The 25694-nt window shown below is 41.3% G+C and overlaps 3 protein-coding genes across 5 annotated transcripts; 2 read left to right on the forward strand and 1 right to left on the reverse strand.

The window, feature by feature from the left end:
- Positions 1-282: 282 nt before the first annotated feature.
- On the forward strand, positions 283-10166 carry LOC105895941 (casein kinase II subunit alpha). 2 transcript variants are annotated; one of them, XM_012822645.3, is made up of 13 exons: positions 283-655; positions 2389-2620; positions 3358-3469; positions 3838-3939; positions 4264-4314; positions 4420-4479; positions 4740-4823; positions 6448-6558; positions 6810-6911; positions 7104-7204; positions 7300-7448; positions 7950-8039; positions 8523-10166. In XM_012822645.3, exons 2-13 carry the CDS (start codon positions 2520-2522, stop codon positions 8636-8638), a joined length of 1179 nt encoding a protein of 392 aa, XP_012678099.1. In that variant the 5' UTR covers positions 283-655; positions 2389-2519; the 3' UTR covers positions 8639-10166. The 2 variants fall into 2 exon arrangements, with proteins under 2 accessions (XP_012678099.1, XP_031424097.1); XM_031568237.2 differs by lacking the exon at positions 283-655 and adding an exon at positions 662-979.
- slc2a10 (solute carrier family 2 member 10) lies at positions 10152-15430 on the reverse strand. Of its 2 annotated transcripts, XM_012822553.3 has the most exons (6): positions 14397-15430; positions 13406-13504; positions 11878-13116; positions 11505-11627; positions 11209-11344; positions 10152-10937 (listed from the first exon to the last, which is right to left on the reverse strand). In XM_012822553.3, exons 2-6 carry the CDS (start codon positions 13407-13409, stop codon positions 10844-10846), a joined length of 1596 nt encoding a protein of 531 aa, XP_012678007.2. In that variant the 5' UTR covers positions 13410-13504; positions 14397-15430; the 3' UTR covers positions 10152-10843. The 2 variants fall into 2 exon arrangements, with proteins under 2 accessions (XP_012678007.2, XP_042563815.1); XM_042707881.1 differs by lacking the exon at positions 14397-15430 and having other exon boundaries at positions 13406-14379.
- Positions 15431-17501: 2071 nt separating this feature from the next.
- LOC122132923 (trichohyalin-like) lies at positions 17502-24572 on the forward strand. The gene is made up of 3 exons (XM_042707880.1): positions 17502-18225; positions 18491-18733; positions 19272-24572. Exons 1-3 carry the CDS (start codon positions 17521-17523, stop codon positions 24138-24140), a joined length of 5817 nt encoding a protein of 1938 aa, XP_042563814.1. The 5' UTR covers positions 17502-17520; the 3' UTR covers positions 24141-24572.
- The last annotated feature ends 1122 nt before the right edge of the window (positions 24573-25694 follow it).

Raw genomic sequence — 25694 nt, forward strand, 5'->3', positions numbered from 1 at the left:
ATTGGTGTTTTTTATAGTATAATTTTAGCCTAGGTCCACTTCCCTGTTAGTTTTATGACACCAATGTCCTGCGCTCATCTGTTTGTGCTGCTGCTTGGAGTTGGTGGATAGCCATATTTAATAGCCCTTTTTCATACTCATCATTAGAATCATGCAGCAATTTTGAACACAGATATTTTCCTAAAAACATATATTTACCACATGCTTCATTTGCATGAGGTTGTTCAGACTAGCTCTGCTCAAAATAGTATGTGTATAAGCAGGCATGTTAAATCCATTAAAGGTGGTGCCTTACCATGGTGACTAGGGTTATCTTGTTAAAGAATATCCTTATAACACATTCTTTTTTTTTCTTTCTTTTTTTAAAACATATTTGTGACAGCAGCGAATGGGAGTACGCATTCTTCCAGATCTTGATGGCGGAATTCAGATGATTGTGTTAAACCAATCCTAAAACTAATAACAAATTATCTAGGCGGGAACTCCTGTAAGGTGAAATTTGATTGGATGTTGGGTTCAGGGGAGTGTTTGGTTTCGACACATCGGCCATATTGTGTCTGAGACTGCAGAATAATCTTACTACACTGCTGAAAAGAAGGAGGAACTCAACGACTCTTTTAAATAAGAGTGGTTTGCCTCGCCGGTTTCATCAGAGGTATATGCAATTATAGTTAAATGTGTTGCTTTTGAATATTTGCCCTTAGCAGCTCCCTACTTTTAACGCAGCATCAGTAGCTAGCTAGCTAGCTAGCCAACTGGCTACCGAGAGAGGAACCGGCTTCAGGCAGCTTGCTAGCGATAGCTTGTTGCAGCCATAGGTTATAAGCATACTGGTTTGCTGGCTAGTTGGCTCGCTAGCAAGCTAGCTTGTTGACTGCCCTCGGGCAATGGGCGAGGTGGGAAACACTTCAGTCGTAGCGGGAGCTTTACCTGCCAGATCTTCACAGACATCTATGCCGTGGTCCTAGCCAGTGGTAACGTGAGTTGGCGACTTTGTTCCTCATTGGTCTGATGTAGTGGAAGCAAATAGCCTTAAGTCTGGATTTAACAGTGGCTAACGAGTAAGCTGTGGGAATGATGACTTGGCTTGGTTTTGTGACGTTAGCTTTGTATGGCTAGTGTTGGCTTGGTAGCCAGGCAGCTAACATGGTGCGGGCTCAGATTATTTAGTTAATACTGGCTGACTGCTTACTGGTGCTTTCCGGTGGGACAAGCCCACACTAGTTTACAGTAGCCGATCAATGGATTTGCTAATATGATACGTAGCTAGCTAAAGGTTAGTTTCCTTACTCATTCACCAAGAGCATCACGCGTGCTCCCGTGCCCTTAGAATCGAGCCTTCACCGCCTTTCGTTCGAGGCCGGTAGTCGGGATCAGTGGTAACATGACAAATCTTGTATTTTGGGTTTACTGTTGCTAATCTCACATCTACCGATGAACCTGTCGATGCGCTGTGTGCATCACCATGCATCACGTAGGATGATACAATTGATGATGCGTGTCTAACGGCAGCTATTGCAAGCCATATTATTTGTGCCACGGAGAACTTTGCCCATTGTGGCTTTCCTCCTTATAAGGATAATACATTTCAGGTCTTACAGGACGAGAGTGTCACCAGTTCGAGCTAGATGTTTATTGATTTGCTTGAATGGAATTCTTCATACCCTTTTCAACCCATGTTATTGAGAGTGGGATGTTTCTTCCCCCTAATATAAGTATCAATCAACGTCTGTGAAGACATAAACGCTGCATAATGACAGTACTGCGTTGAATCTTGATTAATGCCTTAACGTCTAAGGTCTAAAGAGTTATGTGATCATGGATGATCTTTACAGTGCATTCCTTATGTATGTTTTTGGGTAGATCTGCTGGTATCATATGGGGTTTCAGTTATCCTCACCAACAAGGGCCAGCATAGGATAAACCATGCAGTTTATGCAGTATGCATAGATCTGGCAAGACAAAAGCTTTGTTGTGTCTGAACTTGTAATGTGATAGGCTGTTGAGGTTGGGGGTGCCTGTCTTTCCCCCGAGATTAACCTCCGCAGCGGATGTTTCTACGGTCCACTACTGGTAGGACCGTAGGATGTTGATGAGGTATCTATTTTGTAGCCCAGAGAATCAGCCTGTACCCCCCCCCCCCCCCCCCTTGAAGCAGGTGCATTTGTGTTTAAGAAAGATGACCTACTTGCTTTTATCCCACTGCAAGTTGTGGCAGGGGTCAAGTACTGAGATGTCAGCTAATAGAACAGAAATGCTTAAAACACAAATGTTAATTATTTAGTCAGTGTCTACTGTCTTGGTTAAAAGCCTGTTGGGGAAATATCATGTACAACTTTTGCTCTATTAAATATACACCAATCATTTCTTCATGTCTCTTCAATTCAGTTACAATATAGAGGTGCCACACCTCCCTCACCCGTGGCCCCCTGCCCTCATCCACAACCCCACCCCTCCTCCAGTCCAGTCCTACCCAGCTGCAGTAAAGCGCCACCCCTTACCTTGCCAAGCTGTCGGACATGTCGGGCCCGGTTCCGAGTCGGGCACGGGTCTACACAGAGGTCAACACACATCGCCCCCGCGAGTACTGGGACTATGAGTCCCACGTGGTGGAGTGGGGGTAAGCAAATGCTTTTATTTTAACAGTAATCTTTATGCCAGTTTAAACAGCGTTTCTAGTATTTTGTTAAAAGGTGTTTGAGTGGGGGTAAGCAGATGCTTTTATTTTAATAGTAATCTTAGTTTGAAATTGCCAGTTTAAACAGGGTTCTAGTATGTTGTTAAAGTCAGTAAGGGTACGGTAAAATCTATATATCAAATCAGGAAAGTCCAAGAAAAGCATGGCAATTCAAACAGTGAACCTGTGTTGCACCAGTGATTGTGATGCAGGAGCAATGTGCCTCGGATGTAGTTTAGACCAGTTGTGCACTGGCATTATTAGTGGGCCAAAGATCAAAAAGTAGATTTTTGTTTTGTGGACAGCTAGGAAAGAGCCTAGGATGCTCAACATTTCTTGCTGCTTGTTTAGCGTTCCAAATAGTTGCCGTTGCTACTTTGTTTCACATAGGAAGAAGAGTTATGGCAGGTAACACATCCAAGATGTTGCCAGAAGTATTTAATTTTTTATTCACTGGTTTCCATGTACTTTAATGGAGAATACAACCTATACTGTTTTGGTAGTGGTGTTATAACCATGTATTCTTCCCTCTGAGAAAAGAAACAGGCCTGCTTTTGGCATATCCAACAAATAAATCTGCAAATTGTTCATGGAGAAAGAATTAGACCCCAGTGATGACCTCATCATTTGTTCTACAGGTGATTGTGTGCTGTGATTTGAAAGTGGTGTTGTATCCGCAGAAACCAAGACGACTTTCAGCTGGTGCGGAAACTGGGGAGGGGGAAATACAGCGAAGTGTTTGAAGCAATCAACATCACCAACAATGAAAAGGTGGTCGTCAAAATCCTCAAGGTAAGGCAGGCCTGACTCCAGACGCTGTTACAGCATGCCGAGATTTATTCCTCAGGGAAATAGTTGAAAATAGTTGGTTCAGCTGTGGTTTCAAAGTTCATGAAATTGACTTGTTCCTAATTTGAACAAGAAGAAGCACGCTCAACTTCAGTTCACAGCTTCCCTTCACTGTAATCTCTCAGTGGTACCTGTTTGCTTCAACAGATTATGAGCCATTTTTAGTGCTTGTGTTCTTCTTCATGTTAATTGTGGAATGAGAACACATGATGCAGAAATGTTGACTGATCGGGTCTTTGAAAGATGAGACTTCCAGTAGTGAATTAACTGTCTGAAGCAGACGTTTATGTAAAATTGATTCTCTGGTGCAGCCAGTGAAGAAGAAGAAGATCAAGCGAGAGATTAAGATCCTGGAGAACTTGCGTGGAGGGCCAAACATCATCTCCCTCATAGACATTGTGAAAGACCCTGTGGTGAGTGCAGATGAACAGACTGATTTACTAAAGCAGCATTAGACCAGGCCTTTGTGACATTGTCATGTGATTGTCTTGTCATGTGATTTTTGTATTCCTGTCATTGTATTCTCGTTTGGGACATAAAATCACATTTAGGTATTTGACATTTTGATTTGCGCTGGTTTGTTGGATCATGGGTCATATTTGGCTTATTTGAATTCCACTGTCCCCGTGTCCTTTTAGTTTTTTACTTTTGGTGTAAAGTCTTACTATTTGTTTGTACCACTTTGCTAACAAGTGTTAGATAATAACGAAATGCTAAAAGTGAAATCTTACTTGCAGTCTCGGACCCCAGCTTTGGTGTTTGAGCATGTTAACAACACAGACTTTAAAGTAAGTGGTCTCTGTCATATTTATCAAGGGTTTTACATTGCACACTGCAGTAATTTAAAACCATAGTTTATGAAATCTTACTCTTATCTTTTATTTCTACCTTAGCAACTCTACCAGACCCTGACTGACTATGACATTCGCTTTTACATGTTTGAAATCCTCAAGGTGAGTGTGCTTGTATTTGCGACCTAATGAAATATAGAGCAGTAAACCAAGCTTGGGACTTAAACTAACTTCTGGCCTAATGATGTATTTTTTTACGGTTAACTACATACTTGTTATAGGAAGTTGTGTGGGATGATCTTCTCAGCATATTCATTGTTTTGAATTCACTCCCAATGTTGTGATCCCGTCAGTGCGACCATATCGACTCAATGAGAGACGCCATTTTGGTTCTTTATATTGTCCCCCTCTCTGACCTACAGGCTCTGGACTACTGTCACAGCATGGGCATCATGCACCGTGATGTGAAGCCACACAATGTGATGATTGACCATGAGCACAGGAAGGTAAGGACCGTGGAAGGGACTCCTATCTAATGTGAAAAGTGTGGTCTAGAATTATAGTCTGATTTAAAAGTAGTTTAACTGACACCAGGCATTTTAATTCAGTTACTGTATTGATAATTTTTTAATCATAAATGAATTACATTTGCAGACCTTGTGTCCTAATTTCATAGGGCAATGGGCACTGCGAACAGGCTTTGCGCATCAGCAAGCACACAGTGAGAAAAGGCGGGGATACCTATATTTGCTCATTTCATTGACACAAAGCAGGGCGCAATCAAGCATAAATGGGTTGAGTAATTAGTGGATGTGGCAAGAAAGTAATTGAGTATCAGCCTATCCGTTTGTCCATACCGTATTAACGTTCACACGAAGCTCAGTAATTGTTCTACAGTAGAGCAAACAACTAATGTCGGTCACGAACAGAGAGGTTTACACAAGAGGAGATAGAGGTCCTTCTGTGGGAGGTCTGCCCAACATGAAATCCTTAACAAGCTTTTTGTGAGAAGGGGTTGCTTTCATTTATACTTGGGACTCCTGACCCTCCCTGGTTTGCACTTAGAATATTGCCCATGTTATGAAATGAGCAAAATGAATTTGCCAAGTTATTTAAAAAATGTGCTTTAGGTCATGCGCAGTGGACTGTAAGTGTTGCCAGCCGCGTTGCCCATCAATGAAATTAGGGCCCATTAAGGTGAAGCCTTATTGGGGTTAATTATTTGAACATCCATGTGGGACATTAACTTAATGTTAGCTTTAAAAATTTTTTTTTTAAAAAAAACACATTTGGCTTGTATCCATGTACAAGAAACCTTGAAGTCAAGGTGCAATTTTGACCCTAGTGGCCGTATCACATGGAGGGCAGCATTAAGAAATGCTCCTCATTGGTGACCGTTTGGGTTTTGACTAGGGCTGAACGATTAATTGCATTTGCGATTAAATCGCGATATGGTAAAACGCGATTTTCTAACCGCAATGTCCGCGATTACAACGTGGTCTAAAAAAAAAAATTGATGTGCATGCCTTGTGTTTATACTTACAATGACCTTGTTTAAATTACTTAAATGCACAGTGGGAAAGCCACCGATTTGTTGTTCTTGTTTCTGTAATGAGCAGTTAAAGAAAAATGTAAAGTGTGGGAAAGCAAATTTTACACTAAATGTATCTAATATTGTGTTGGTCATATTTAAATCATTCATTACATTTGGTTGGGAAAAAAAAGAGGATAAAATTTTAAAAATCGCATATTAAATCGCAATATTGGGGAAAATAATCGCAATTAGATTATTTGCCCAAATCGTTCAGCCCTAGTTTTGACTGAAGGTTGCTCATACTTATGTGAAAATAAGGAACATCCAGTCATTTAACAGAAAGTAGGAACAGCCTTTCCTTACATGTGTGTGCAGATGGCTGCATGTGTGGGCTACTAGCACTCATCTGAGAGACCATTGAGTACAGCTGCTCACACAAACCCTTTCTCCCTATAAAACGGGAAATGGTAGATGTTCTCATTTTCTTGTTTCAACTTTTAGTTTGTCTTGTTTCTTTTTAGTTTGTTTGTTTGTTTGTTTTTTTTAAACCCATTCAGTGCATACAGCATACATTCCGATTATGTCTCTTGCTACAGTTACGTTTGATTGATTGGGGCCTGGCGGAGTTCTACCACCCTGGACAGGAGTACAATGTCCGAGTCGCCTCACGCTATTTCAAAGGGCCAGAGCTTCTGGTGGACTACCAGGTATATATTATGTTATATATATTATACTATATGTGTGTGATTTTAGAACAAAATAGACCATCATTCTTGCACACCCTGTGGTTAAGACTTAAGTCTTAGACAAGGATAAGGCAAATATGTTCCGGCAACATCTGCTGCTTGTCCGCTGTTATTGTGTAAATGCTTCAGGAGGGTGGGATCTTTCAGTCATTTTTTTGTGAGTCTACTTGTGGTATTGATATGCTGTGCTCTGAACTGCTCTCTCTCTGTAGATGTACGATTACAGCCTGGACATGTGGAGTTTGGGCTGCATGCTGGCCAGTATGATCTTCAGGAAGGAACCCTTCTTCCATGGACATGACAACTATGATCAGGTTGGAAAATCTGTGTTACTCAACTCTTTTTCCTGTTTTTTTTTTTTTTTTTAAGTTATAATTTCTTTAATGGTTAAGTATTTTTTTGCTGCAGTTGACCAATTTAAATGTACTTCTTTTACATTAGTATTATGGTCACCTTTTTCCCCATGTCAGACTTGAAATGTGAATTGCTTCTTTCCTTTATTACAGTTGGTGAGAATAGCCAAAGTGCTGGGTACTGAGGATCTCTATGACTACATTGACAAGTACAATATTGAACTGGAGCCTCGTTTCAATGACATTTTGGGAAGGTAAGTTGGCAGCTGAGCGTATCCAGAATGGTGTTTCAGATTCCGCTCGTCCCCAGCGCTCCTCTGACTGGACGTCTGGTGCTCCTATCCCCTAGGCATTCCCGTAAGCGGTGGGAGCGTTTTGTGCACAGTGAGAACCAGCATCTGGTGAGTCCTGAAGCGCTGGACTTCCTGGACAAGCTGTTGCGCTACGATCACCAGGCACGGCTGACCGCACGCGAGGCCATGGAGCACCCTTACTTCTGTGAGTCAGCCAGGCTTTAGTTTTAAAAATGTTGGAATGAAAAGGTCTGAACGACATGTGCATTAATCGATCGCTCTTTGTGATTAGGCTGGTTTAACTAGGTTCATCCAGGACAGATCGGACTTGTAATACTTAATAACAATTAATGACCTACTCAGAAGTAGTTACTTGGTCTTTTTGAAATCATTGTATTGATCACGTTTCCTCAAAAACTGCTGTATAAGCGTTGTTGTCTTAGTAGCTGGGGTTGTCTTACATCATAGACATTGACATAATGCAGTTGTGATGTATTGGGATTGTTGTTCATATTCAACTTGCTTCAGAAAAACCAAAGCAATAATAATGTCCCATCTTAAATGACACCGCATTTTTAACCCAAGCCTTCATTAATGTTCAACTTTCACGTGACTTGCACAGAATCTATGATTGTTCCCAATTCAGCTTTTTACAGATGAAGAGCGCATGATGATGATAAATAATAAGTGTGCTGTGTCTTTGCAGACCCCATTGTGAAGGACCAGTCTCGTATGACTGGATCCACTAATGCCCCTGCTGCCAACACAGCTGTGAGCAACACCAATATGATCACCGGTGAGGCTCCTTCACCACTCCTCTAGAGTAACACTGCCTTCCATGGATTGAGTGGGAAAACTGTTATTGGACCCATTTTATGTATAGTATACATTATGCATGTATACTTATGGATAACTGTGGACTATAATGTTTGTATGCCAGCCAGGCCTGAGAGAGTCTGGCTTGTCATATTTTCAGCTTTCAGTGTCTGAATGGATTTTTTGATCCATGCTCCCTTCCTTTTTCATTCCAACTGAACTGAACGTGGTGTTTGCCTGCAATACCAAAACAACTATAGGGAAACTGACAAGAAAAAGCAGGATAAGATCTAGCATTTACACGGCACCATGTCCAAGTGGGTGCCGAAAGCGCTGTGGAATTCCTCCAGTGCATGGAAAGTTCTAGAGACCACAGACACTGCTGACTTTTATGCGTTCACTGAGGTGGAATGCATGCTCTAATGTGTTTTTCACGGCTAACTGAGACTGTCTCCCTGCTCAGGCATTGCTGCACTGCCTGCCTCTACTGCCCTGGGTCCCCTGGCCGGCTCTCCTGTCCTGGCCGCTGCCAACAGCCTGAGCACCCCAGTGCCAGCGGCGGCCGGTGTCCCCCAGTGAGCGCCGCCCTGTCCTTCCCGCCCACCCGCCCACCCGCCCGCCCCTTACAAACCCCTCTGAGCTGCGGCCCGGAGGGAGATGCCAACCTCTGCAGTGGTGACACTTTTCTTTTCCTGGGTCATTTTGGGAGGAGGGTCTGGGGTGGTTTTTCGAATCAGAAGACCTGAGTTCTGTGTGTGTGTGTGTGAGAGAGAGTGTGTGTGTGTGTGTGAGGTTCACAAGTTTTTAGTTGCTTGACAAACATCAATAATGTGTCTGGCGGCTGCATGCGTGCGTGTGTGTGTACGTTTGTGCTCCTGTTCTACAAGATGTTACACACCCACAGGTGAGCTGTTCAGATTTTTTTTTTCCTTCCTTTTTTCCTGATGAAGAGAAAAATAAATGAAAAAGAAAAAAAAATCAACACAGTCTCACAGGTGTCAAAATCACAGTTTAGTTTAGCGTAGACGACGTGAAGCGAGAAGTCGTTCGGACCAAAAGTAGCATGTTTGCAAAGTCACATGGAGGAAGGGACTGGTTGATGCTGACTACCTGGAGCTTTTGGCCACGACATGCAGCTCTTAGCTCAGTATTAGCGCAACAGCTCCCTAGTGGAGTGGACGCCACAGTGTTTTGATAATGGTGCTGTTGTGCTGAATCGGAGGGCGGGACAGCCCTGATCACATATACTTGACCTTAAAACACTTCTGCCTGTGCCGTATGTAAAGCCTGTATACCAAACATCATACTCATTTTCTGCTGACTTGAGACCTGTATTCCTAATTTCAAGAGTCATGGTTTGGGACTTGAGTACTGGAACGGTCTCACTGTTTGCCAGGGGTTGCAACGGCTGTGCTGTCTTGTCGGGTCAATCAGTTGGGTTGCCTGGCGTAGCCACATCTGCTAAATGTTCAGTTTGAAAGAGACGTTTTCAACCTGCTGCTTTTCCACTCTTGAATTCATTCAAATAATTTATGAAAACCAAAGTTTACTCAAATGGGTGGGAAAAAGTATAAAATATCCTTTTTTTTTTTTTTTTTTTTTTTTGCTGAAGGTGAATATTTTTAAATCTTCACGGGTTGAATGTTTGTTTGTTTGTTTGTTTGTTTTTTAAAGAGAGGGAGAGTAGGAGAACAAAGGTAATACTTTTGTTATGGTGGATATAGCTTGAAATGCTGTATCGCTTTCATCTGCTGTCAAGACCTGGAAAAGTGTTTTTCATTTTGTAATATTTAGTCCGGGCTTTGTTCTGTGTCCGTGGGCTCACACTTGAATACTTAAGGACGTACTGAACTTGAAGGGATGAAATATTTTTCCTTGCATTTATAGTGCCCAAGAGGTTACTGTAACTGAAGACTCAATGTACATATAAATATGCATACCTTTTTCATTTAAAACCTTACAATCCTACAGAATACATGCATACATCTACTCAAATAATGAAGTTGTATGAGTCCTTAACATCACTGTATATATTTTTATGTTCCAATGTAGAGGAGTAGTCTTTGAGAATAATTGTGTAAATAAACAAGTGTTTTGTTTATTAAAATGTTTGGGTTTTATTGTTTATTTTTGTATTAATTGTAGGTACGCTTCACAGTAGATATGAAGGATATGCCACTCACATGTAATGTTTTTACTTAAGGCCACTATAACACAAGACAGAAAATAGTCAAGATTGATTGTCTTATAAGCAAATTACAAATTCTCACAAAATGATTAGTTACCAGATGTCCACCAGTAAAGGTTATCAAATACTAATGTATATAATTTTAAAGGATGTATGTTATAAATATGAATACAGTGATTGGCACAAGCTCCACCTGGGTTTAATTGATTCAAGTAACACAAATGGTGCCAGCAGTAACTACACAAAATATATTGTTTAAGAGCCAGATATTCAGTGGAGTATCTGGTCTTCATGTTCTGTGACAAACCTAGTCAAATAACCTTTTACAGGACGATTCCCATACCAAAGTCTTATTCATTGAGAAAGGATAGGAGGAAATGCACATTCATTTTTGATAAGGCAAAACAATGGATTGGTCTCATGTTTTCAATATCACGCCAGCCCATGTGAAAAGAGCATTTTCTTGTACGATTCACGATTACATTATGCAAAATGGGTTTCAACAGTGGCGGCTGCATCTTTACATCACCATGGCAACCTTGCTGGGCCTTCATACATCTCTGCGGGACAGTAGGTTTGATGTGCTCTGCAGACAGCTACACACTGGAGTTTGAGATGCTACACACCCTTTGATATGCTGGTGAGGATGTCCTGGACATCTGCCGGAAGCAGTCAGATCGATCGTGAAATCTGCCGTAAAGAGTAATGGATAATCAGGGAACCGTTTTGAACAGAGCAATCAAATCCAAGTTTCAGTCAACATCAGCCTCTTTTCAATAGCTCAGATGAGTGACTATCATGGTAAAAATTCTTTTTTGAAAAATGCAAAATACATTATATGAATAGCAGTTCAGAATACCCGTTTGTGGAATTAACTATGGGCCTACAGACTGATCAGAACTGGTGAAATACACACATTGTTATAAAGATAAGATGTAAAAAAAGAATCCAAATGCTGAACCTTTTTTCAGAGAGCTCCCGGTCGATCTCTTGAAGCGACTTTCCTTTTGTCTCAGGAAGCATGAAGTAGATGAAAACAGTAGATGCCACTGCAATCACTCCATAAAGTAGGAATATGCCAGACATGCCTATTACATCTGTAAATTCATGGAGAAATCACAATACATAACAGTTACATCCATGAACCACGACACAGGTCTGAGTACTGTTCCAAGCACAGTATTATCTTACCATAGTCTCGTAGTGTATTTAATTTTGAATTGTAAAAATGAGCACATGCTTCCAAAGCAAACTTACCAATGACATTGAGGAAGGAAAAGGTCACTATGAGATTGGCAGCCCAGTTGAAGCAGTTTATGAAGGCAAATGCCCTTCCTCGCACTCCAGCTGGAAATATCTCAGTCAGCACCAGCCAAGTCACTTCGCACAACACACAGCACAAGTCTTTGTGTTATGCACACACACACACACACACACACAGCATGTGTTCTGAATTATATGACCAATCACTGGTAAAAACCTTTGCATTAGATTTTACAGGCCTGAACTTTTACAGAATGTACTAAAAGGCCATTTACAGGATGAACAAATGCATTATACCCAAATGAAATCAGAATAATCTGAGTCTCAATAATATTCTAAATCTGTAGATTTAAAAATGTGCACTTACTTGGTCCAAATCCAACTGAGTAAGCACTCACTACAGCCATCATGCTGACTAAAATCACCCAGTTCACTGATTCATGATCAGATCCTCTTGGAGCCTCTGTAGAGACTGGGATGGCATGGAGGTGGGCGAGGGACCTGAGGTCTGCTGATAGCTGCAGAGTCCCTGATGCGGGCAGAGACCTGATCAGGCTTCCATTGGGATAAGTGTTCGTCCTCAGGAGCGTGCCATTGGCAGGTGAACTGCAGGGGCTCCTGGCATCCAGCACTGAACTGCCACTCAAAAACCCGATGATCAACAGGCCCACCGCCATCACTGTACTCCCACCGATCAGCAGTGGTCGGCGACCAACACGGTCTGCACAAACCATGGAGGCCAGAGTTGTGATGACTTTAACAACGCCAAGCCCCAGCGAGGCCAACACAGCCGAGTCTGTGCTCTGAAAGCCAAGCGTATGGAAGATGGTGGAAGCATAGAGAAGCACATTGGGCTGCCCTGTAAACTGTTGGAACAGGACTAGCCCCAGCCCAACGGATGTGCGTGTCCGCATGTTGTCCTTACTCTGAAACAAATACCACGTGCTGTACTGCTGTCTGTCTGCCTGGTGGTCCTCCACTGGAACTTCAGCGTCTGCCAGATCTACCAGTCCTCTTCGGCTTTCCCTTGACTGGCTATCTGCTGTTGCCACTTTTGAGCGTAGGAACCAGATTGATATCAGTTGAAGCATTGTGGGCACCATGGCAAAACCAAACATATACCTCCACCCCTCAGTAGTATCGGACAGGATGTAGTTGAAGGCATATGCAGCCAGGATTCCCACAGTGATACCCACCTCATACAGAGTCACCATCAGACCCCTGCGCTTGGGGGACACCATCTCGGACACAAAGATGCAGCATGACATGGAGGAGATACAAATGGCAAAGCCTGTTATGGCACGACCAGTCACCAGGATGACAAAGAACCCGCCGGTGGACAGCAAGCCAGTCCCAGCTATCACCAAAACACAGCTCAGCAAAATACAGTTCCGTCGTCCTCGCCGATCTATTAGCCAACCACCGACCAGTGAGGCACAGAACGCTCCCATCAACAGAGCACTGACTATGGTCTCCTGCTGTACACAGCCCAGTTGGAACTGGGTCTGCAGCTGGAGCAGCGCTCCAGAGATGATACCCAGCTCATAGCCAAATACCAGCCCTCCCAACGTAGACACAGATGCCGCAAGCAGTGGAGTAGGGCAACCTGAGAGGGGAAAACATCATGACAACCATGTGGCACCACCTGGAAAAAGTACTGCCACCTCACACTACATTTGAGGGTCTGCTGATGGTTAATGTGGCACATCTTATCAATATAGCATAAGCCCGGACCTACAATGGAGATTCTGAAAGATTTGCTGAGGACAGTAATTAAAACACACATTTTCACATTCTTAGTAGCTTACTGCTGCTCAAATATGCATAATAACAAAATATTTTGTCATTAGACATGTTACAAAAACACAGCACACCGATAACAATAAATGTCTCACCCATTTTTGAAGATGCGGTTGCTCAGCTGTGCACTTGGATCTTCAAATTGATCATAGCCTACCTTTATTGGAGATCCCACAAGTCCAGTCAATCCGGTGCTGACAAACGGACAAATTAGGCCAATAATTGAAACAATCTAAATATGTAACGTCAGAATCGGAACATTGTAGCCGTTTATTTATTTTTAATCAATGCATCTCTCATCTACAACTTGCTGTGTGATGCCAATCTCCATTTAATCTATGTCCTGCATCTGAGGTCATGCTGGGAAAAGAAGACGATTGTATCCAGAACGGCCTGTATCCATGACGACACGGGCTTGTTGATGCTCATGATTTCATTAGACAAGTGTACTTGAGATCACTTGAGGGCCATGTTCGCAGCAATAAATGAGCCAACATCACCCTATTTCAAAAGCAAGCTCTTCATCAAATGTATTTGACATAGCCTGTATCTTATTCAACTAACCCTAGTCTATATGGAGAATTTCACAGTAGACTAGTCTGTTTTAATCTGTTAACGACCAAAATAATTTTGTGCAGCCTTGTTTTTCCAAGTGAAACATTTGACCTCCTGTACAAATTTAAAGCCATAGAAATGTTTGTGGCACTCTACTTCTACAATCTTCTACAAAAATATACATAGGATAAGAAGGCTTACAAAGGGTTGGTGCGCCTTTCTGGCACCTAATACGAGGTGCCCGTTATCAAGATTCCAAACAAAGCCAGCGAATATAGGCTACTTATGGTCGTGTCTAACCGTAGCCTAAGTAGCCTCTGTTTATAATCGAGGACAATCAAATCAACGATAACCCAAACTTTTTAGGCGAATTCTGGCTTCTAAACCAGTCGTGCGAAATACCATTATCTGAATAGTTTAGGCTACAATAGTCTGAAATTCTTGATTTTCGTTTATCCTGGTAATAAAAAAAGATTAGAAAATCTCATAAAATATCACGAGGCGACCATCTGAACTGCAAATTGGCCTTACCTAGATTCATCGCTGTAAACAAGCATGTTTAACCTGCTATGTTGCGGTCATTGCAGTTGTACCGACGGCATCTGGACACCAGGAAGTGGGACCTACGTGGCAGAGTCTTCTCAAATTGCATCAAGTTTCTCACCAACTTGACAGGACATCTGGAGACTTTGTGCACTCCCTTGCTCTCCCTGTTTGAGCCAATGAATGTCGAACGCTTGTTGCAGAGTACAAACCTGTTTTGTCTGTATTTAGGTTATATTTACGGTATGTAGAGGTAGGGTAGGCTAACGTGCCTTTGCGAAGGAACAACATATTGCTGCAGTCAAAAGCTAAATAAAACCGTTTTACATTTTGCCAATTTGCCTTGATTATTAGCTACTCTTAGCATACTTATATACGAAATATAGACCCTTGATGTTGCTTATTTTCCGTGATGTCGCCTTCACAGAAAACTCTTTGAAGTGTGTGAAGGCTGTACACTAGGCGATGGGCTGGACACACTTACAGTCAAGACACAGTTTAATCTGTGACCTTAAAAGTGCAATTTTTTTTTTTTTTAAACACCGTGTTGTTGGGGTAAGACAGTGATTTACATATTTTCATGGCAGGCTCCATAACAGCAACCCCCAGGCTGTGGGGAACTACCAAATGTAGCATTAAAGTCTCTCCTGGCATTGATTAAATCCCTACAAACGTGTAGTAGTTGGGGAATGTTATCTCTGTCTTGTTAGGAATGTCCCCTAGGTGGCAGCATAAGCTCAGCTAAGTAAAATGTAGAGCAGGGGTCTCAAACTTAAATTACCTGGAGGCCTATGAGCATCCAGTCTGGTCAGTGGGGGGCCGGATTTTTTTTTATCTGTTTGCTTGCCTATCACAATACTGTAGATACGACTTTTGAGTGTGGCAAATGTTCCATGTGTGATCAGTGGTACAACGGCTAGTGTTGAATAACATGTAGCTGACCTGGGTTTCAATTCCTGGGCAATGCAAGATGCTCTTTAGATAAAGGTGTTTGTTATAGTGGCATTTTTGGATCACTTTGTCTCATTGATAGTGGGAGAATGTCTTCTTTGACAAATTCATCTATATTTTTCCTTCATACATGCACATCACAACTGCATCACTTTTGTTTAGTTGGAAACAAGGCTGCAAAAAAAAAGAGCAGAACACTGAATAAAATTTCAGAAAAATATGAATTATTTTATTTTATAAAATAGATGTATTTATAATAAATATATTTCAAGTGTATAATTTCATTTGTCTGTCAAAATACAGCATCTTTCCTATAGTGATCTAAAATTAGTTTAATGCTGTTCATTGATTGTACACCGTCTGTTTTAATTCCTCGGAGCGACTTCCATGACAGACCAGCATGCTCAATTGTGTCACACAGTTGTTCAAATACATCATTAGCTGTGGTACAGCCTTGCATTATTTTTACAAAGTAATTCCTCTTTCACTTCAAACTGGTTGTTCACACCGCGGACAAAAATCGCGAGCTGAGCATTATCATTATGTCAGCGCTCTCGTCCAGAGCCACAGAATACGCAATGAAACTTTAGCCTTGCACACAGAGCTAGATTTATTTTCCGACAATGACCGCCGGACTTTATCCCGCTTATTATTCGTTTACTTATCGAAACGATAGAACACATTCCTCCAAAATAACTCTTTTTAATGATTTTGTTGCCATTTCGTGACTTCTGTTAAGATTACAGTGTTTAAGTTGATAAAAGAGTTAGTGGACATGAGAAACAATATGCTTGAAATAGGAAAGAAACTTGAAATTACCGAAAGCAACTTTGTATTATGATTTAAATTTAATTTTGGTTCATACGTCTACTCAGAACATTGCTTCAAGTCCACAAGATGGCGAAAGACCACGGTTTTTTTCTTGCAGAAACTTCCAGTACAAGTAATGTGATACATGGGAGAAATAAATCACAGAAGCGATATGCTTGATACACTTATATACTTATATTGCTGTATCGTAAAATGTAAAGAAGTATAATATTATCAGATCATTGCCCAAATATTGTGATAGTATCAAATCATCACCTCTAGTTGATACGGCTTACAGAACACTGTAGATATCATGTAGTTAACTAATCGCCATCAGGTATGCCATGCCCAATTCAGTAATATCTCAAATCAAATTGATATTTTAAATTGATTGAGGTAGTTCTAGTGTCAAATAAGGAAAATAAAACACTCAAAAGTGTTGACTGAAAAAACACTGGCAGCCCAAAAGTATCGGCCTATTGTGTCACAACTTTATCTAATGATGTCACTGACAGCTGGTAAATGGAATGACGTCACAGTGATAGGCTCTAGAATTTTAGAGACAGGTTGTCAGTTGTATGAGCAAGGAGTTGAGAGTACACACATAAACTTTTAAGGAGCAGATTTTCATATATCTTGTAAGAAGTATAGAGTCCCCTTTCAGGTAAGTTATTTTTAATTTTGTTTAAAGAAAAAAAAATTTGGTCTCCACTTACCTTATGGTAAGTTTCTTTTAAAATTAATATGTAATAATTGATAATTAATTATTATGTAAATTGTGTCTGCAATGGAAAGATAAACGTAATGGTGATATTTTTGTTGAAAAGAAGGCTAACTTTTGTCACTTCAGGGAATATAAAGGCAAGCAAGCCTATTTCTGTGTGGAATGTTGTTACTTCCTAATTGGATCAAACAAGTTGTACCTAGGACATCTAGGAATGGATTATTAAGGTTTCAATTAGTGTGTAAGAGTTCACATTTGATATGTATGTCTGTCTTGTTATAGGAAGACCTGAAAGCTGACAGACTGTGGGGTTTCCCCCCTCACACTGTAAATCCCAGACCAGATATATGGTCGATCAGGAGATGATGGAGGAAGCCACTAGCAGTGGTGCTAACAACACATCTAGGCAGGCATCAAAGCCTAAGAAGGTATGAGGAGCAATATATTGCCAGTCAAAAAGTCTTCAGTATATTATTGATGCAAGTAGAAAATAATACTGTATAATAGGATGCTGTATGGTTGCAAAAATGGTTTATTCAAACTTCTGTTTACTTGTGATAACTGTGATGAAGAGGTGCACTATTTTATAGTTGATGTGTTTGCCTTTTGAAGGCTTTAAAGCCCAAGATGAGGAGCGTAAGGAGAGAGGACCAGACTGAGGAACATGGAGAGCTCAGCACAACAGATCCCCATGCTACCATAAGTGAGGAAGTCCGCGCGCGATGGCAAAAGCAGAGTGAGGTACGGCGCCAAGGCCAGGACCGTCTAAACGCATACATCAGTGAAGGTCTGAGAAAGATGGAGGAGCAAGAGGTCGAGGACACGAGGGCTAGTCAAGTGGTGGCGCATGCTGAGCAGAACGAGATGGATATCAACTTAGAAGAGAGGAAAAGACAAATAAGCAAGGAGCTAAAGGATTTTGTGAGAGAGGTCAACATGAGGCTAGGTGGAGTCCAAGAGTCTGAGCCCGGAAATGTTTCTGTGTCAAATACATTCACCACACAGAGTGTTATGGAAATGGAGCTGAAAGCCAAGAAAGCAAGAAGTGGACAAGAGATGGACAGACTTAAGCAGGACAAAAGACAGTGTGATGTGGAGAGGGAGAGAGAGCTGGAGAGGAAGAGAGAGTTGAAGAGACTTCAGCGGGCGAGGGGAGAGCAACAGGTAGTGGAAGAGAGAGGACAGCAGCAGATGAACATCAAGGCCAAGCAGAAGGCAGAGAGACAGAGAGAGATGGCAATAGAGCAGGAGCAGAAGTTGTCCCATGACATCGAAAAATTAAAGCAAATCATCCAGGAGGTGTCAGAAACGGACAAGAGACTGCACGAGATGGTAAAGGACACTTTACAATTTAACTTATATACACACTGTACTTTGGACACTTAAATAACTGGCAGTACCTGAACCTGTTTTTGCTCATTTGTGTATTGCTCACTATCATACCCCTTTGCAGAACGTATTGTATTTGTATTTATTTGGATGTGTTTTTATGTGTGTGCTTTCTGTGACATCTGTCTTTCCGCCGCTGTTAACACCCAGATTTCCCCACCTCAGGATCAATGCAGTGTTATCTTATCTTACAATATCATACAAACAGGCTCGGAAGGAGTTGGAGAGGCTACGAAAAGCTGAAATTCACTACCAAAACAAGAAAAGGAGAGCCCTGGAGAGGCAACAAATAGAACAGTTGCAAATACAGCAGAGGCAAGAAAGAGAGAGAAGGAGGGAGGAAGAAAGAGGGGCCGCTTTCACAAGAGATATTGAAAAATTGGTAGGATCCGAGTGGGCAGGACCATGGGGCATTGGACAATCTTATGGATGTGCACTTCACAGGAAGACGGTAAGTGTCTCTAAAACATGTGTCTTCAAGCACAGGTTTCTCACAAGAAAGACATACAGTAGTTGTAGATATTAGAAAATATATCAGCCTGTATGTTTTAAATCTGTATTTTGGACTGTTGGATCTCGTCTGGTGTCATCTGGTAATTAGCTCATAGACCAGGCCCAGATTGTCGAAGAGTTCTAGCTGAATCATGTCTGCATCACATGGACAGTACATTTAGACCCCAGGCTATTAAATGTTCTTGAGATGATCATCATTTAAAATCATGATGACATACAGGAAGCCAGTGAAATTATCTCAAAATAGGGACGATATGCTAAGCACATTGAGGATAATGTAGCATGTGGTGGAACAGAACAGGCCCAAAACCTAATCTAACCTCCATATGTCATTGTAAACTTGGACACATACTCAAACTCAATCTCAATCTAGTATGGTCATACCTGTATGTAGAGACTGGTCATAAATCAAATGGTTTAATCTGTTCCATCCAGTTGTATGCATGTCTATTAATCCATTAAAAATAATATTGCAGGTGGAGATTGAGAGGTTGAGAGAGATTGAGCGAGCTAAGGAGAGAAAGCTAATGATGGAAAGACTGAAACAGACTGAGGAAAGAATACTAGAGTTGGAGAGACAAAAGGAGAGAGATCGAATTGAGCTAAGGTCAAGAACTGAAGTTATTGATAAAGAAGAAATGGAGATGAACTGGTTGAAAAACCTGGAGAGAGAAAAGATGAGGCTACAAAAGACAGAGAGACTGAAACAAATGGAGAGAGAGAAGGAGAGAAAGAGACAGATCGAGCAACTGAAGGCATCAGAGAGACATGCAGAGTTGGACAGAGACAAAGGGATACAGAAAGAGATGGAACGACTACAAAAACAGAAGCAGAGAGAGATGGAGCAGCTACAGGAGCAAGAAAGAGCGACAGAAAGGCAGAATGAGATAGACAGATTGATTGACTTGGGAAAAGAAAAGGCACGACAGCAAGACGTTGAAAAATTGGAAGTGATTATGAGACAGGAAGAACTGAAGAAGCAATGGGAAGAGAAACAGAAGACACTGGAAAAACAAATGGAAGAAAAACAAAGAGAGATGGAAAGAAAGTTTCAACTAAAACAAAAAGAACTGGACCAATGTTTGAATGGAAGGCAGCAAAAGATTGAGGAGGAGAGGCAGGAGACAGAGAGGGAGATGGAGCGTCTGAAAGAGATGGAGAGAGAGATCAAGAAGAAGGGAGAAATGGAACTGAGGGAGAAAGAGGAGAGATGGAGGGAGATGGAGCTGAAGCAGCTGGAGGAGTTGAACAATAACATCAAAGAGATAGAAAAACAGAAAGAAAAGCTGGAAAGAAAAGCCAAGAAAGAGGAGAGGTTGAAAGAGCTGGAGAGAGCAGAATGTCAAAGGCAGATACAAATGGAGGAAGACAAACAAAGAGAGAGCGAAAGACTTCTAGAGGTCCAAAGAAGGGAGATGGAGGAGAAAAAACGAGAACTGGAGTTGCAGAAAATGAAAGAATCTGAGATGGAAAAGAAACTCAAGGAAAGGGAGCAAAAGCTGAAAGAGAAAAGCCAAAGTGAGCTGCAACAAATGGAGGAGAAGTGGAGAGTATTGGCTCAGCAGAAGGAAGATGAATGGGACGAGAGGTGTAAAGAGATTGAAAAACAGAGAGAAAAGGCAGAGAGAGAGGCCAAGGCAGAGCACGACAGATTACAAGAACTGGAGAGAACAGAATGGCAAAGACAGATAAAAATGAAAGAGGAAAAAGAAAGAGAGAAAGAAAGACTTCTAGAGGTTCAGAGGATGGAGATGAAGGAGAAAAAAAGAGAACTGGGGTTGCAGAAATTTGCTGAACCTGACATGGAAGAAAAACTCAAGGAAATGGAGCAAAGGCTGAAAGAGAAAAGTCAAAGTGAGCTGCGAGAAATGGAGGAGAAATGGAGAGCTTTGGCTCAGCAGAAGGAAGATGAGTGGGACGAGAGGTGTAAAGAGATTGAAAAACAGAGAGAAAAGGCAGAGAGAGAGAACAAGGAAGAGAGAGTGAGAGTGCAAGAGTTAGAAAGAGAGGAACAACAAAGGCAGATACAAATGGAAAAGGAGCTACAGACAGAGAGAGAGAGATTCTTGAAGATACAGAGAAAGGAGAGCAAACAAAGGAAGATGGAGGAGAAACAGCAACTGGAATTACAGAAAGCTGCAGTAGCAGAAAAAGAGGAGAAACTCAAAGAAATGGAGAGAAAGATGACAGAAAAAAATCAGACTGAGCTAAAACAAATGGAGGAAAACTGGACAAAAACAGCCCAACAGAAGGAAGAGGAATGGAAAGAAAGATGCAGAGTGATAGAAAAACAGAATGAAGAGGCAGAAAAAGAAGCAAACAAAGAGAAAGATATATTACAAGAGCAAAGGAGAACAGAACAGCAAATGCAGATTGAAATGGAAGAACAAAGAGAGGTAGAAAGAAGAGATAATGCAGAGAGACAAAGAGACATGGAGAAGAGAAAGCTGGACAAAGAGAGAAAAGAAGAGGAGAGAATGAGGCAAAGCCAAATTAAGAAAAAACAAAGAGACGTTGAGTTACAGAAAGTTGTTGAGGCAGAGATGGAGGAGAAACTCAAGGAAATTGAAAGAAACATACAAGAGACAAACATCGCTATGCTAAAACAAACAGAGGAGGAGTGGACAGCAGTAGCCCAGCAAAAGGAGAATGAGTGGAAAGAGAGATGCAGAGAGATTGAAAAACGAAGAGAGGAGGCAGAAACAGAGGCTAAAAAAGGGGAAGAGAGATTGCAAGAACTGGAGAGGGAGAAACTACAAAGGCAAATGCAAATCGAAGAGGAAAAACACAAAGAGAGAGAAAGGCTTCTGGAGATCCAAAAAAGGGCGATGGAGGAGAGACAAAGGGAGATGGAACAAAAAAAGTTAGAGATGGAGAAAAAAGAAGAGAAAAAAGTAAGGCATACTGAGGAGATACAAAGAGAGATTGAGCAAAAACGAGAAATGGAGTTACAAAAGGCAGCAGAGGCAGAGAAACTCAAGGAAACTGAGAGAAGCATGAAAGACAAAAATGAGTCTGAGCTGCGGCAAATGGAGGAAAAGTGGAAGGCAATTGCCCAGCAAAAGGAGAATGAGTGGAAAGAGAGATGTGAACAAATGGAGAAACAAAGGATAGAGGCAGAGAGTAGACGGATGGTGGAAGAAGTCAAGAGAGAGGAAGAGAGATTGCAAGAGGTAGAAAGAGAAAAACTTCAAAAGCAGCTTCAAACTGAAGAGGAAAAACAAAAAGAGAGAGATAAACTCCTGGAGACCCAAAAAATGGAGATGGAGGGGAGCGAACGAGAGATGGGACAGAAAGAGTTGGAGATGGAGAGAAAAGAGGAGAAAAGACTGGGGCACATTGAGGAGAGACAAAGAGAGATTGAGCTAAAACGAGAAATGGAGTTACAAAAGTTAACAGAGGCAGAGAAACTCAAGGAAACTGAGAGAAGCATGAAAGAAAAAAATGAGTCTGAGCTGCGGAAAATGGAGGAAAAGTGGAAGGCAATTGCCCAGCAAAAGGAGAATGAGTGGAAAGAGAGATGTGAACAAATGGAGAAACAAAGGAAAGAGGCAGAGAGTAGACGAATGGCAGAAGAAGGCAAGAGAGAGGAAGAGAGATTGCAAGAGGTAGAAAGAGCGAAACTTCAAAAGCATCTTCAAACTGAAGAGGAAAAACAAAAAGAGAGAGATAGATTCCTGGAGACCCAAAAAAGGGAGACAGAGGAGACACAAAGGGAGATAGAAAAGAAAAAGTTAGAGATGGAGAGAAAAGAAGAGTATAGACTGAGGCACATTGAGGAGAGACAAAGAGAGATAGAGCAAAAACAAGAAATGGACTTACAAAAGGCAGCAGAGGCAGAGAAACTCAAGGAAACTGAGAGAAGCATGAAAGAAAAAAATGAGTCTGAGCTGCGGAAAATGGAGGAAAAGTGGAAGGCAATTGCTCAGCAAAAGGAGAATGAGGGGAACGAGAGATGTGAACAAATGGAGAAACAAAGGAAAGAGGCAGAGAGTAGACGAATGGCAGAAGAAGGCAAGAGAGAGGAAGAGAGATTAGAAGAGGTAGAAAGAAAAATACTTCAAAAGCATCTTCAAACTGAAGAAGAAAAAGAAAAAGAGAGAGATAAACTCCTGGAGACCCAAAAAATGGAGATGGAGGGGAGCGAACGAGAGATGGGACAGAAAGAGTTGGAGATGGAGAGAAAAGAGGAGAAAAGACTGGGGCACATTGAGGAGCGACAACAAGAGATTGAGCTAAAACGGGAAATGGAGTTACAAAAGGCAGCAGAGGCAGAGAAACTCAAGGAAACTGAGAGAAGCATAAAAGAAAAAAATGAGCCTGAGCTGTGGAAAATGGAGGAAAAGTGGAAGGCAACTGGTCAGCACAAGGAGAATGAGGGGAAAGAGAGATGTGAACAAGTAGAGAAACAAAGGAAAGAGGCAGAGAGTAGAAGAATGGTGGAAGAAGGCAGAGAGGAAGAGAGATTGCAAGAGGTAGAAAGAGAAAAACATCAGAAGCAGCTACAAACTGAAGAAGAAACTAGTGCACAGGGAATACATTCTGGACAGCCTTTCAAATCAAAATGGCAAATACTTGTGGAGAAAGAGAAGGAGAAACAGAGAGAGGCAAGGAGAAATGCAGGTGAGAGGCAGAGAAAGGCACAAGAGGCATGGAAAGAAGAGCTTAAAAGGAGAGAGGAGAAGAGAAAGAAAGATGAAGAGGGGAGATACTGGTGTGACCACCCAGAGGAATGGCGCAAGCTCCAGGACGAGCTGGCCATCAAGAAAGAGGACGAACGAAGACAGCAGCTGGAGAAAAAATGGGAAGAAGAGACAAGGAGGATGGAAGAGAGAAAGAAAAGAGAGCAAGAAATAGAGGATGAGATGAGACGTGAGAGGATGAGGCAGAGAGAGATTGAGCGACAGAAGGAAATAGAGAAACAGGAGATTGAAATGCAACGCCAACTAGAATTAGAAAAACAGAAGAAATTGGAAAGACAGAGGGAACTGGAAATGGAGCGAGAGAGAGAGCAGGAAATGGAAAGAGAGAGAGAACAGGAAGTTCAGAGACAGAGAGAAAAAGAAGAAATGGCAAGAAAGATACAAGATGAAGAAATGGAGACAGAGATGGAACAACAGGAGGAGGAGGGAAGATTGACAGAAACCGATGATGACGGGAGTGAAGATCATCAAACCCAGGATGGGACAGTGGCCGAAGATAAGAGTAAAAGAAGAAGATTCCTTAGATGGGTCAATCGAAAGGTGAAAGAGAGAATTGAGACAAAAATTGAGAAAACTATCAAGAGGGAAGAGGAGGAACGTGATAAATTAACCTTTCACAGTAAGTACCCAATACATCTGTGAATATTCTGAGATCTTTTCCTAAAATCCACATCTAAATATTGTGCCATATTCATGTTCTTGTGTGATCTTGTTTTAAATTTACCAGTAACTTTAATGAGTTATCAAATCTTTTCCCTCTATAGTTTTCGGGGGTTTGGAAAGACAGGGCGAGCGAGAACAGTACAAGCGCAAGAGCCTAGTGAACCAAGAGCTAACCAGACAAAAACTAGAGGGATCCTGGCTTGAATGGGAAAAAGAAAAGAAACAGAAAAAGATCAAAAGGAAAGCACAAGAGAAAGAGACTGCAAGCCAAGCCCAGCTAGCCTACATTTTGCAACAGAATGAAAAAGCCGACAGGAACCTGGATCTTCACAACTCTACTCAGATGTACACCACCAGCAATAAACTCCTGAAGAAACAGATGATTGGTTGGGATAGGAGCAAAAACTAGGACCTGGCTGAATCTTTTTGGTTTGCTGTTTCATTTATTTTAAATCTACATATTTGTCACATTAATAAAAAAAATAGCATTCATTTTCAGTAAATCCATTTAGTTATTATTCTATTTTCATATTTCACCAATAAACATTTTCAATATTTGTATGTGTCTATTTTAATTTCTTCAAGTATTTCATTATATCAAGTATTGGTAAAATCACATCTAATTGCACATAATTAAGATCACCTAAGTCTCTCTCAAGATGAAGTCATGAGTGTAATAGACAGTAGCCTTTCATTTTGTACTGAATATAGAGACCAAAGTTCAGTGGCTCGGGTGGGGTAGTGAATGGCTTGCCTCGTCACCACCACAGTGTATCACCTATCTAGATGATGCAGGTATGCCAGTATGTTCACCACATTTAGGCTGATTGGAGGTCAGGTGGTCAACAAAAAGGGTATGAATGTCAAAAGAGATATAGTGTTGAGTGTCTTCAGGGTAGGCACAAAAGGCAGCAGGGAGACAACATTTCTGTGGCTTGTCATTTATTCACCCTCCACCAGGAACAAAATCAAAGAAGGAGAATAAAAAAAAGATATTGACAACATGCACAAGTATTCCGAAATTAAAAAATAATGGTAAATGGAACAGGCAAAATCGTCGTTGATAATAAATACATAAAATTAACAATAGAACATTGCCATTAAAACACTTCTGTTTAAATTACCTTTGGTCAGTGAATAGATGTTTTGATGTTTTTAGTTTGTTTGTTTATTACCATGATGATTAAACGTTCAGAAATGTGTTGCTGGATCTATGCAAATCATGTATTTCTTGTCCCTCGCCCCTCCACACCAAAACAGTGATGGTAAAGTACTGATATAAAAAGACTAGCAGCAGTTAAGAAAGGGAATATAATAGAAACCCAAGTGACAGTTCAGCAATCCATGTCACAGGTAGCCCGAAGACGTGCCTCTAATATACGCCAGCTAGATGCATAGTTCATGTTAGATAGCAAGTTAGTCTTAATTGTTTGCATAAGTAAAGTTAAAGTTAGCAGAGGCCATCTAGAAATGATCTGACTTTTAAAGCACTTTTAAAGCACACCATGGATCGAACAGCATGGTAAACGTTCA

This window comes from Clupea harengus, chromosome 5 (genome assembly GCF_900700415.2).
Source record: "Clupea harengus chromosome 5, Ch_v2.0.2, whole genome shotgun sequence".
Classification (NCBI taxonomy): domain Eukaryota; kingdom Metazoa; phylum Chordata; class Actinopteri; order Clupeiformes; family Clupeidae; genus Clupea; species Clupea harengus.

Bases quoted from the DNA above. Each gene is read 5' to 3' on its own strand.
- LOC105895941 (XM_012822645.3), top strand. From the start codon at position 2,520: ATGTCGGGCCCGGTTCCGAGTCGGGCACGGGTCTACACAGAGGTCAAC. The intron at 6,912-7,103 runs GTTGGAAAATCT...CCTTTATTACAG, and splicing joins GACATGACAACTATGATCAG to TTGGTGAGAATAGCCAAAGT. The intron at 7,205-7,299 runs GTAAGTTGGCAG...CCTATCCCCTAG, and splicing joins TTCAATGACATTTTGGGAAG to GCATTCCCGTAAGCGGTGGG.
- LOC122132923 (XM_042707880.1), top strand. From the start codon at position 17,521: ATGAGGAGCGTAAGGAGAGAGGACCAGACTGAGGAACATGGAGAGCTC. The intron at 18,226-18,490 runs GTAAAGGACACT...TCATACAAACAG, and splicing joins ACAAGAGACTGCACGAGATG to GCTCGGAAGGAGTTGGAGAG. The intron at 18,734-19,271 runs GTAAGTGTCTCT...ATAATATTGCAG, and splicing joins GTGCACTTCACAGGAAGACG to GTGGAGATTGAGAGGTTGAG.
- slc2a10 (XM_012822553.3), bottom strand. The intron at 11,345-11,504 runs GTAAGTTTGCTT...ATGAATTTACAG, and splicing joins TTCCTTCCTCAATGTCATTG to ATGTAATAGGCATGTCTGGC. The intron at 10,938-11,208 runs GTTCAGCATTTG...TCTTTACGGCAG, and splicing joins CGGGAGCTCTCTGAAAAAAG to ATTTCACGATCGATCTGACT.